Source organism: Mercenaria mercenaria, chromosome 11 (genome assembly GCF_021730395.1).
Source record: "Mercenaria mercenaria strain notata chromosome 11, MADL_Memer_1, whole genome shotgun sequence".
Lineage (NCBI taxonomy): Eukaryota > Metazoa > Mollusca > Bivalvia > Venerida > Veneridae > Mercenaria > Mercenaria mercenaria.
The window spans coordinates 74,406,452-74,420,251 of NC_069371.1; the positions used below are offsets into that span (position 1 = coordinate 74,406,452).

At 35.4% G+C, this 13,800-nt stretch overlaps 1 protein-coding gene across 1 annotated transcript in view; it reads left to right on the forward strand.

Moving 5' to 3' along the window:
• The first annotated feature begins 4,328 nt into the window (after positions 1-4,328).
• LOC123531299 (probable ATP-dependent RNA helicase DDX23) overlaps positions 4,329-13,800 on the forward strand; it is a 39,904-nt gene continuing 30,432 nt past the window's right edge. Inside the window, exons 1-5 of the mRNA XM_053517764.1 lie at positions 4,329-4,566; positions 8,641-8,745; positions 9,392-9,509; positions 10,875-11,010; positions 12,452-12,672. Of these exons, the coding sequence (XP_053373739.1) occupies positions 4,445-4,566; positions 8,641-8,745; positions 9,392-9,509; positions 10,875-11,010; positions 12,452-12,672 (702 nt within the window). The 5' untranslated portion in view covers positions 4,329-4,444. The remainder of the gene's footprint in view (positions 4,567-8,640; positions 8,746-9,391; positions 9,510-10,874; positions 11,011-12,451; positions 12,673-13,800) is intronic.

A 13,800-nucleotide genomic window follows, 5' to 3' on the forward strand; every position in this document is an offset into this window, starting at 1 on the left:
AAGTGAATTGTTTATTATAGTGACTTGTGTATACATAAATTCCTGATACATAATACAAATACATCAAAAGACACCCGGCCCATCGGACCTATAAGTCACCTTATTACTACATTTAACATATTGCTGTGTATGTCTGAATGTGTGTGCGTGTGCAAGTGCATGTGCAAGAAAATGTGTGTGGTGGTTGAAGTGAGGACTAATAGTTATAGAGTATAGATAGTTTGAAAAATATGTCTTCAAATTTAGAAATGACCTTATTTTCTTTATTTGCACTTTTACTTTATTTTTCATTGTAGGTAAATTCTTTTCTATTTCACGCCTTTCTCTCAGATAGTGCAAGAAACGATTAAATTTGCAGCATTGTTGTTCAATTTACTTTTGTAGAACACATAATTCCAAAAATAATTGTTTTACCGATTAAACATACACTGATGTAATTCTTGTTTCATGTTTGTTACTAATACAGTATATGTGAAGTTGTGCACCTGGTGCTCGCTTTTATATCAGGGGTATGGTGCTGGCAATTAACAACAAGAGCTGTCGGAGGACAGCAACGCTCGGCTATTCAACAGCCTTGTCAACTGAATGAATACAAAAGTAAAATAAGAGGCATAATTTTGTAAAAATAGAAAAAAAGGGTTATGGAACCTTCACAGTGCTTATCAGCTCATAAAGCGAACAAGTGCGTGAAGTTTCAATCCTTTACCATAAGTGGATACTGAAATACAAGCTTACATACAAAAACTTAACCAAAAACTGCTATGTTGAAAAAGGGGCATAATTTAAAAATAAAACGTAGTAGAATTATGGGACCTACACAGAGCATGTCAGATCATGACAATGAATAAGTGTGTGAAGTTTCAATCCATTCCCATCAGTGGGTACTGAGATACCAGCTTACATACAAAACCTTAACCAAGAATTTCTAAGTCGAAAAAGGGGCATAATTTTGTAAAAAAGCAAAGTAGAGTTATGGGACCTACACAGAGCATGTCAGATCATGACAGTGAACAAGTGTGTGAAGTTTCAATCCATTCCCATGAAATAATTAACCAGCTTACATACAAAACTTTAACCAACAATTTCTAAGTCGAAAAAGGGGCATAATTTTGTAAAAAAGCAAAGTAGAGTTATGGAACCTGTGCAACGTAGGTCAGTTTATCACAGTGAACAAGTGTGTGAAGTTTCAATCCATTCCCTCAAGTGGTTACTGAGATACCAGCTTACATACAAAACCTTTACCAACGATTTCTAAGTTGAAAAAGGGGCATAATATTGTAAAAAAAGCAAAATAGAGTTATGGAACCTGTGCAATGTAGGTCAGTTTATCACAGTGAATAAGTGTGTGAAGTTTCAATCCATTCCCACAAGTGGTTACTGAGATACCAGCTTACATACAAAACCTTAATCAAATCGGGACGCGGACGCCGACGCCGACGCATGGATGAGTCCAATGGCTCTACTATTCTTTGAATAGTCGAGCTAAAAATAGTTATTTAACACCAGAGATAAACAGTAGACGAAAACGTCCCGAAATCATTAGTGACAGTATTAGTTCCAACTTAGTTGAAAATTTATGTTATAGCTACTAAGAAATAGATAAAGCGAAGAACTAACTCCAGAAATATACTTTTTACTTCAAAACTAACATGTTTCGTCCATTGGACTTCATCAGAGTATAATAACAAAATAGTATGACGTCACAGGAAAGTACGACGTCAATGACGACGTCAAAAGACGTAACCCATTTTGGCGTAATATTCACATATAGTATAGGATCAAAAATAGATACTTATTCCCTGCAAAAATTGCAAAGCAAAAATAATATTAATACAGGCAAGGAAAACTAACTTATACTACTCAAACTGTTACAAAATGAACATTGCAAATTCTAAACATTATAAACATACTTTTTTATTAAGGCAGTGCAATGTAATAAGCTCGAAGAAACTGTTGCAGCTTTACGACAGCTCTCGCGCATTGTGGGCTATGTACTCACTTCGACGCCTTATACCAGAATGGTCCTGCGTCGTATATATACAGATACAGATTGTAACACCACATTGGTTGCATAGATTGAGAAAGTCAGCAGTTTTTCACACTCGGTTTTATTTACAAGGTTATACAGACGTCAACTATACTAATAGTCATTTCAGGTATAAATAAATCAGCTTAAGCATCCACTCAGACAACAGGAAAGTATAAGAAACAGCTTACAACACCTATGCCCGCCCACTACTGAAGTATCGCTAAAGCTACCTAGTTATCTCGTGGCAGAAATATGTCACCATACCATATAACTCAAGATTATAGTCCTTCCACTGGTAGCTCATAGTGGCTAAGTTCACGTCGGAGCTGCTCTAGGGAAGTGTAGGCTGTTGTGTAAATGATACTTTCTCCCACCTGTAAAGTAACTGACCAATCAGAAATTTGACCCTGGAAATATGTAAAACTTTCCTTCCCCCCTGCACATTGAGCGCTGTGATGAAAAGCCAATAAACCCTGCCTCGTAGCGGAGTTTGAGGAGTTCAGCTCTGGGACAACTCGGACCAGACAATCCGGACCATATTCGGGACAACCCGGACCATGTTTCAGAATGACCTGGACAATGTCTCTGAAAGTTCTATACTACTATTTTTTACCAAATAATGTTTCTTGATGTTTCAGAATAACTAGTACTGCTAAAGACGAACAATGCTCATTTTTAGTAAAACTTAGTTCTAGATTGATGTTATGGACGACCCGGAATGTATCATGGACAATCCGGACCCTACTAAGGACGACCCGGACCAAGTTTTAGGACAGCATGTGCTATGTTTCAATATCTACGTTATATTGGACTTGTAAAATGATTATATTTTCCTGTTATTCCCAAAAATAGATAATGAGAAAATTAGGATTTGTAGTTAACTGAGGAGATTGATGATGTGCTTTTTGTAAATGTGTTTTCTTTAAAATTAGCCAAAGGTATAATGTAATTTGCTATTTTTTGGCTTGTTTGTTTGTTGATTAACAGTATAAAATAATTAATTTATGATTGAATTATAATTAAGTTTGATTTACTGGTGATAGATGACATGTCTTTAATCAAAATTGTTGGATGTGTTAAGTACCTGTGAAAAAATGGTAATTTCATGTCGGCGGTTCTGTTAATCTTAAATTGATTGAAGATTATTGTTTTTGATGGAAAGTGTACTATGTACATTTTATTTCAAATGTTTGTAGAAATGTAGATGTAGAAACGACCTACTTATCTTTACATGATGAGAAAATCAAACAAAAATATACGAATATAGGAAAATTGTTTGCTTCAGTTTCCGACTCGCCTATAAAACAAATTACGCCAACGTATAAATGTATTAATTCAGATATAAATGTATTAATTTTACAACTACATCCAATTTTTAAAGGTAGGCTACATTTTGTATAATTTTTTTCACTAACAATAATGTCCGGGTTACATATGGTTTAGCCTGTTTCACTGATCTGTCTTATCGAATACAGAGTCAGTTACAAACCGATTAAAAACGTACAGATTTCTGTACGAATACCATAATCCACCGCTCGAATGCTAATATAAAAATAGCTAGACTTTCCCAAAGAGAAATGTGTAGCTCAGGTTAAGCCTTGGTATTGAATGCATATAGCACATGTACATTGTCTTATTAATCCTGAAAGGGTTGTTCAATCACCTAACATAACAAGTTAAACCTAAAACTATGAAGGTTTAAAGAATACACAACTGATAAGCGTTTCCAGTCAGCTATATTGTCCATGTTGTAGAATAGGTACGTATAGAATAGATCTACTGGTAACTTACTATAAATTATTCTCTTTCTACGCAGGTATCTAGTATTGATAATAGAATTGTAATTAGGTATAACTAATTGAAATCTTCTGCAAAACTTCATGAATTAATGACTTTCCATACAGTATCTGGACAGTGGATCAAATTACTAATGTATCTCCATCATTTATTTTTTCTAACACATTCAATTTTTTGGGTTTAAGGATACTGAATGGTGTGTTGCTTTCTTTATTTTTATTTTTATTAATTTTTTTTACAGAAATATCTAGTGTTTTTGTAAATTCCATCTAGCAGCCGACAAAAAAAGAAAGATCTAAAATATAAGGGAGCTATGCGTGACGTTTACATCGATATATACACTCAGCCAATCAGCGATTGCTATCTTTCATTAATTTTATACCTGGCGCGTCATAGTTCTTGGGTTGTAACAGTCGTTAATATGTAGTATCTAACGCGTGGAAGAGTCTACATATGGTTCGGGTTGTCCATAATTCATAGACTCCCGATTTACGTGTCAATAGCTAAACTGTCTAATGCGCATGACCAAGATGTCAGCTCCCTTTTTTCGACGAAAATCGACGTTATTCATTTGATTTACTTTTGAATACTAACGACGTCAAACACTTTTTAAGCATCATGCCACCTGTCAGTCGTTCTCGGTCACGTTCTCCGCTGACTGTGGATGCTGACAGAGGGGAGAGAAAAAGAGATCGGGAGAAACGATCTAGATCACGATCGAGAGAAAGAAAACACAAAAGGTAAGGCATTATTCATGACATTTTTAGGTCAGTTTCTGTATACTTAAGGAATAACATATAACAGAACCATCTTTTAACACATCAAAATAATATGAAATAAGGCAAAGCCTCAAAGCGAGCTCAAAGAAATCGGATTTAACTAAAAATATTACGCATCATTTATATATGTCACAAAGAAACTAGTCACAAGAATTCAGGAGAACCTATTCACTTGAAAAAGTCTACATTTAGTGTCACCATACCTATAACAGTGAATATCATACGTTGCACAATTTATGGGAAGCCGGTGTACCGGTGACGTCATTACCGCGTTCCCGATTCTTTCTGCTAATTAATGGCATTTTTTTTCCATTTTCTGGCCGATGCTTGATCTTTTAAATGAAAACATATTTTTTTCAAACAACTGGAAATCATTCTTTCATTATTGTTGAGTGATGAATAATTTTTAGCAGCTGAATGAAGTTCTGTATTCACTTCGGAAAGAAGTATTTCCTGTGAGCACCTGTCCGCTAGGGTGCACTTTTTAAGAACTTCCGATGAAACTTTTCAAATCCATCACCAAGTGTGAAAGTATACTTGCGTTACCGTAAAGCTCGATTCTCGAGCAGGCCCAAAGGGGTCTGCTCTTCCAGCTCGCTAGTAGGAAGCTAAATATTTTTAGGCTGTGGCTAGTGAATGTCACCGGTGCAGCACACCTGGAGTAGCACGGATAACAAGTTCTTGTTACCAAAACTTAACTGTCTCTTTTTTTAATGTTGTTATGGTTGCGTACATTAAGTTTTGACATAACACCATTTGGTTACCAAACCGGTGTCTAACTGCAACAACTGCACACTGACTCACGTAGTTGGTTCAAAAGCTCACATGAGCTTATGTTGTACTTGTTCGATGTCTTGCTGACTTTAAATAAATCTTATCTTATCTTATCTTAGATACTGATGACGTCATGCAAAGTTTGTAGTCCAACTAATTTGACGTGATCCTAGGAAATATTGAGATAATTTTTTTCATATTGGCAATATCCCCACTCACGTCAAACACTCGAAAGACCAAAATAGTTAAAGCAACTTCCGATGAAATTTTCATCGTTGCCGACGGTTAGTACATGATACAGGTTTAAATGCCGATTATTTCATGAATTGGCCATAAATTCAAATAAAACAAAACATATATCGAAACTTTCGATTCGAAAGGGGATTCAATTCCTCATTGATTTATGTAAAAATTTTCAAATAATATCCAAATTTACGAATTTTCTGGTGATTTAAACCTATGTATATACTGTACACGATTAACGTTTACAATGTTTACCGTGTACAGTATACCAATGTGCGCAGGTGATAAAACCAATAACTTTACACGACCGTGTACTGTGATTTATCCTCCATTATTTTGGTCCTTCAAAGTTTTGACGTTTAGATTGCCCAGTCACAAATATAAAACAATCTGAACGTCGAATTATTTTGACTAGCAAAGTTTGAAGCACATGGTTATTTTTTCATATGAAGATCAAAATTGTGTGTATTTATGAATTTACCTGAATAATGTTCCAGTGTTTGAGTCCTTGTCAGGGCTGAAATAATTCAGACTGTTACATGTATGCTAATGATGACAATGAATAATGATGTTGATGATAATGATGATTGTATAAATAGTAAAGAATAAAAATGGTGGCAATGGTGTTCATCATGCCAACGATGATGACTAAAACTTATGGTGACCATGATAATGATAATAACAAATGAATGAAAGAGCCAATTAAAAATGATTAAGAATACTGAAGATACATGATGATGAATGATGGTTATTTATGATAATGATGAATAATTTTGATGACAAATATTGATGACAGTGGTGATGATGAAGATGTAAGAATGGTTGATGGTGTTGATAATAGTGATGATGAATAAAATATCACAGATGATGATGATTGATGATAAATGAGTGAAAAATAAATGGTGATTATAATGATGGTGAATGAATAATTGTTATGGTGGATGATGATGATTATGATGGTGATAGTGATCATGAAATTAAACATTATTAGTGTTATTCCATAAACAGATTGTTCCATTATTTTTCTGAGCTAATAAATTGACTAAGTGAGAGAAGTTAGAGCATTTAAAAAATGAAATTTTTTCTTAGTATGAAATTTCAAACTTTCAAAGGTTTCTTCTAAAAACATTGTAATTTTCTTGGAAAGTAAATACCTACAAAAAATGATGTAAAAAAAATGCTTGTTTTTCCATACATTATTTTCTTCATTTTTAGCTCGACTATTCGAAGAATAAGTAGAGCTATCCTACTCACCACGGCGTCGGCGTCGGCGTCACACCTTGGGTTAAGTTTTTCGTACCAGTCCACATTTTGACAAAGTCTTTTGAGATAAAGCTTTGAAACTTTCAACACTTGTTTACCATCATCATGGCCAGTTATAGGCAAGAGCACATAACTCCATCAAGGATTTTGGCTGAATTATGGCCCCTTTTGACTTAGAAATCATGGTTAAGTTTTTCGTACCAGTTCAAATTTTGACAAAGTCTTTTGAGATAAAGCTTTGAAACTTTCAACACTTGTTTACCATCACTATGTCCAGTTATAGGCAAGAGCACATAACTCCATCAAGGATTTTGGCTGAATTATGGCCCTTTTTGACTTAGAAATCTGGGTTAATATTTCGTACCAGTCCACATCTTGACAAAGTCTTTTGAGATAAAGCTTTGAAACTTTCAACACTTGTTTACCATCACCATGTCCAGTTATAGGCAAGAGCACATAACTCCATCAAGGATTTTGACTGAATTATGGCCCCTTTTGACTTAGAAATCTTGGTTAAGTTTTTCGTACCAGTTCATATTTTGACAAAGTCTTTTGAGGTAAAGCTTTGAAACTTTCAACACTTAGTTACCATCACCATGTCCAGTTATAGGCAAGAGTACATAACTCCATCAAGGATTTTGGCTGAATTATGGCCCTTTTTGTCCTAGAAATCTGGGTTAATATTTCGTACCAGTTCATATTTTACAAAGTCTTTTGAGATAAAGCTTTGAAACTTTCAACATCTGTTTACCATCACCATGTCCAGTTATAGGCAAGAGTACATAACTCCATCAAGGATTTTGGCTGAATTATGGCCCTTTTTGACTGAGAAATCGTGGTTAAGTTTTTCGTACCAGTTCATATTTTTTGTAAAGTGTTTGACATATGGCTTTGAAACTTTTATCACTTGTTTAGTATAATAGTCTCTATCTGTAGGAAAGAGAACATAACTCTGTCATCTATTTTGGCTGAATTATGGCCCATTTTGGACTTTGAAATTGGTTCTGTTTCCATACAAGTCCATGTTTTGTCAAAACTACTTGACATATGGCTTTTAAACTTTGAACACTTGTTTATCATTATGATTTCCATCTGTAGGCAAGAGTACATAACTATTTTGACTCAATTGGCCCTTTTTGGACTTTGAAATTGGCTCATATATTGCCATTTAGTGCAAGACTTATCGAAATCAAAGTAATACAGGAACATTGTTTGTCTAATCTATTTATTTCTTTTGTCTGAATATCCGTGGAAATATTTTGACACCATTCTTCAATCAATTCTTCGAATAGTCGAGCGCGCTGTCATCAGACAGCTCTTGTTTCTCTCTCTACCTCTTTTAGAAAATCAGTGTCTGGCCCCCAAATCCACTCCATAAAATTTGCCACATACCAAGTTATATTTCATGTTGTTTCCTAGTATCCCTCATATACAACAGCCCAACCCCTACCTTATTCCGCTTTTAATTTTTTTTTGTCAATATATCTCTGTTCTCTCACTTGTATATCATGTTGATTCTTGGTATCCCTCATATCCTCCCTCTGCACACACACAATTTTGCCCATATTAATTGTTTGTACACCATCACCCCACATTACACACCCCTCGCACACATGTCTATTTCATTTGCCTATATTTACATCATTTTAAAGGTTGTGTCATTATACTGGCTTTGAAGATTCATATTGGATACATATTTTTCCTTTTTGCTATAGACAATAATTTTATTGTAATTTAACCATTGTTGACTTACAGACACAAAAGCCGCTCTCGGAGTCGTGAAAGACGACATAGAAGTAGAAGCAAGGAAAGAAAAAGTGGGAAACAAAAACACAGAAACAAGGATGGGAAAAGAGAAAGGTCAGTTATACTGTCTTGGTTAACTTTGGGTTTAAACAAAGTTGCTTTTTGTTCTGTTTGTGTCGTGTATTTTAACCAAGTTTCAGTTATATTGTTACAGTTAACAGATGTCTTTGACTTTTCGATCATTTCTAACTTATACTGTAGTCCAGATAGAAAAGAGTCAAAAAGGATTGCGATTTTATGCTTCTCGAAATGTTTGGTGGTCAGCATGCAGTTGTTGCCTTGTTCATTTGTCCATCCATCTGTCCTTCTGTTCTTTGTCAGGATAATTCCTACAGCTTTGAGCGGATTTAACTGAAACTTACAGAAATATATCACGATAAAGTGACCTTGCACATATTTTAAAGACATGTATGTACCATGCTCGGTTTATGAGTTATAATCCTTTGAAATTTTATAGAATGCTGTGTATTGCTTAATACAGATAAACCTTGTCCAGATAACTTTCCTACAGTTTTCAGAGGAACATTGGGAAAAAACGGATGCTAGCATCTTAAGTAATATTGTAGTAAATTCTTGTAATGAGTGTAGGTTCAAATTTTTGATCTCTTGGTTTAGAATCATGCAGCTGTCCTACTATACTATTATTTACTTTTGGGCTCAATGTTTCTTTGTCAAATACCCAGTGATTGTTGTTTTACAGAGAGGGAGTGGCAGAGGAAGGGGAAATTAAAGAGGATGAAGAGAGCAAGAAGAAAGTACCACTGTCTCTTGAAGAATTGTTGGCCAAGAAAAAAGCCGAGGAGGAAGCTTTAGCAAAGGTATGGCCTTATATTTCCCTTTTTGCCAATTTATCAGAGGATCTTGAGCAGTCTTAGGAAAATAGATAATTAAAAAAACCAAAAAAAAAACAAAAAAACATTTCCTTTAAAATTGGTGAGTATTTTCAGTGAGGGCCCAGTTGCAAATTTTATTTTTTGAGAAAATTTGACTGCACACAGATATTTATAAATCACTGATTGATGTACTGAATAGGCAAAAGTCATTAGTCGGGTAATTAAAGTTTACACGGACAGGGACACAAAGGCAGTATCTGATGTAAAAGTTTGTTTAAAATATATTAAGATGCATCAACAATGAAGTGAATTTGTAATTGGAGGGAGTCATTTTTTTTTGGCCAAGTTAATATGAGAAATAACACCTGCTATTTTGAGTCCAGCCTAGGGTGGGGTTTGAGCCAACAACCTATTGCTTTCGAAGGCAATGCATTTACCAGTGAGCTATAGAGTACTCGCTTGGAAATAGACTTTTCATGGTAGATAGAGAAACCATCTTAAAGTGATATTATGCACATCTTACTGCATAATAGTCCAGAAAAGCAATTTTCGGTTATTAACGACAATGCCATAAAAGTATTTAAAAATAAAGAAATTGGACTAATGAAATAATAGTTCTTTTCTTCAATTTTCTGTGCAGTGATCTCCCTTACCTGTGGGTGGAGATCTTTGAAGTTGAAGGGAAGCAACTCCTGCATGCAGTTTGACTTTTCTTAAAGGTGTACGCTAGAATTCCCTGTATATGAGATGGGCGAAATTTTTCCCAGTGACAGAATTTCTTCAAACTTTGGATATTGAAGGACAATGATCAAAGAAACAAAAATATGCAATAAAAATCATAGGTCACCAGTATTGAAAAAGAGGTTATCTGCCCTTGAAAATGGCAGTTTTGGGGAAAATGACGTTTTCAAGGGCAGATAACTCTTTTTCAATAAAGTGAACCTATGATTTTTATTGCATATTTTTGTTTCTTAGATGATAGTCCTTCATATCCAAAGTTTGAAGAAATTCTATTATTGGGAAAAATTTTGCCCCAAATTCTAGCATAGACTGCCCCAGTCAAAATAAGAAAAGTCATATTTAGAAAGTTATTATTTCATACTGGTAATGGGAAGAGTTTGGTATATTGGGTTAAAAGCAATAATTTCCTGCGACATTTTTACACACACATCTATTTCAGCTGGAATTGTACTTGAAAAATGCGTATAACTCCGCTTTGAAAATTTAAGTTTATAATTACATATGTTACCTAACAGTTGGAGATTCTTAATTTAATGTAGCAAAAGTGAGTTGTCTGTACATACCTCATGGCCGAGTCATCAATTAAGAACTTTTTTTCTCACTTTTCAGCCAAAGTTTTTGACGAAAGAAGAGCGAGCAGCTGAAGCCCTCAAGAAAAGACAACAACAAGTTGAAGAACAACGTAAACAGATTGAAGAAGAGAAAAAGAAACAGATGGAATTCTTGAATAAAGGAAAAGAAAGAGGTAATTTTAACCATTACCCTGCTAAATTTCTAGAATGAACTTGTCCATCTTTCAGTTTGGACAGTGCCATTAACTGTTATAAGGGGTGCTTACCAAAAAGATACTAACTGAATGGCAAACAGTGCAGATCATGATCAGACTGTATGGATGTGCAGGCTGATCATGATCTACACTGGGCGCAAAGGCAGAATCAGTCATGTCTAGCATGATAAGGGTTGAAATAAATCATTATAGAGAATATTTGTTTGTTTCAGTATAAGATCAAAACATCTTTCACCGAGTCGATTTCGGATACCTAATTTTCACGAGTGGCTTAGCTATGTGTTAAAATGTAAGATTTACTGATCTAGAGTGATAGATAATTTGACTTTATACTTTCTGAGCAGTGACAAGAATTTATTTTTTATGCCCCCTGGCATCTACTGATGCGGGAGGCATATAGTGATTGTCCTGTCTGTCCGTTCGTCTGTACAAGGTTAACCAAATGGGACCGTCTAGCATCAATACCGCTTACAAGAATGAATTAATACTAATACAGATGTAACCTGTGACCATTCCTCATCTTCAAACATCACCTGACCCCAGTTTGACTTTGACCTTGACCTCGTTTTTGACTTGGGTTGCTTTCTTTCGACAAGGATGCCACCGGGGGCATCAAGCGTTTATTGAACACAGCTACTTGTTTATTTTTTTTCAGTGTGAGAATAACAGATATATCTCACTCATAATAGTCCAGAAATTCTCTGAAAATATGTTATAGCTGAGCCTAACCACACGTCATTGTTTTAACAAGTATATTGAGGAAAATGAAATAAAACTCATCAGTCCAGGAGTTGTAAGCACTTTAGAGTGGCAAAAATTCTTGTTCTGTTGGATGACTTTTTTTTTAAAGTTCAGATGTTTAAACAGACCTTACAAACTGGTTTGTCTTGCCCCTTGTGAACACAAAAAAATCATGAGAAAGACAGTTAAGATTTTATTTATGTAATTACTGTTGAAGACTTAAGTATAGCTTTTTGTGGCAGGGGATAAGTCATCAAGTATTTTTCTTTAGATAACTTATTCTCATGAATGGCTTAATGGATTTTTTATTTAATAAATAGCATCCCTTCAGGGGGTGCATAGATATCTCCCTAGATTGTACAGATAGTTTCTCTACTCTTGTTACATTGACCTTTCTTTCAAAGCTTGCAAAGTTTTTACTCTGTTTCACAGCTCGGTTGTTGAGTTAAAAAAGAATTTTTTAAAGTTATAAACCTGCAAAACCATTAGACATGTTGCTTTCAATTCAATTATCAGTGCAAAAAATCTTTCCAATATAGCTCCACTGTAGGTATGCACTGCATTGTCAGACTTACGCCTTTAAGTTTTATAAATGATCTTGCTTTGAACAAACTCGTCAGTCAGCAGACAATCATTCAGTCATTTGCTGTTTTTGTAGATGACAGGGGGGACAGGAGAGACCGGTTTGATCGAGACAGAGAGAGAGATCGTGACCCTCGAGACCGGGACCGTCGTCGTGACGATGACCGGTACAGAGAACGTGATAGAGATAGGGATCGAGGTGGAGACCCAAGGGGTGATCGAGGAGGTGACCACAGAGAAGAGCCAGACAGCAGAAAAGAGTCCAAAGATAAGGAAAAAGAAGCAGCAGCAATTAAGGTAATGACTAATTACTGTTTATAGTATGTTAATTGTATTGACAAATGTCTCAGTTAACGGCTGATTAAAGTTTTACTATATAGAATTCCGCTTAATCCAGTGCTTGGGGCATGATGGGTGTAGTGCATTTCCGTACCTCTCGTGAATAGACTCAGTCAAACTAGGTCTGCTCTTATTTTGTTATACCCCTACAAACGAAGTTTGAGGGGGTATATAGGAGTGAGCTTGTTGGTCTGTCGGTCCGTTGGTTTTCATGGTTTCCGGACAATAACTCATGAAAGGCTTGACAGATTTAAATAATTTTTGGTACACAGGTGTAACATCATAAAATACAGGTCAAGTTTGACTTTGACTACAAACCACCATTTTTAGCTCACCTGAGCCAAAGGCTCATGGTGAGCTTTTGTGACCGCTCAATGTCCGTCATGTGTCGTCCGTCCGTCATCATTTTCTAAAAAAATCTTCTCCTAGAAAACCACTGGGCAGAATTGCGCCAAACTTCACAGGAATGATCCATAGGTGGCCCCCTTTCAAAATTGTTCAAAGAATTGAATTCCATGCAGAACTCTGGTTGCAATGGCAACTGAAAGGAAAAACTTTAAAAATCTTCTTGTCCAAAACCTCAAGGGATAGAGCCTTGATATTTGGCATGTGACATAATCTTATGGTCCTCTATCAAGATTGTTCAAATTGTGCCCCTGGGGTGAAAAGAGGCCTCGCCACGGGGGTCACAAGTTTTGCATAGACTTATATAGGAAAAAACTTTAAAAATCTTCTTGTCTAAAACCACAAGATCTAGGCCTTTGATATTTTGTATGTAACATTGCCTTGTGGTCCTCTACCAAGATTGTTCAAATTATGCCCCTTGGGTGAAAAGAGGCCCTGCCCTAGGGGGTCTCAAGTTTTACATTGACTTATATAGGAAAAAACTTTAAAAATCTTCTAGTCTGACACTGCAAGGCCTTTGCTTTTGATATTTAGTATGTTGCCTTTTCTAGTGTTTCTCTACCAAAATTATTCAAATTATGTCCCTGGGGTGAAAAGAGGCCCCACCCTGGGGGTACCAAGTTTAACATAGACATATAGGAAAAAAAATAAAGATTTTCTTGTCTGAAAGTTCAAGGCCTA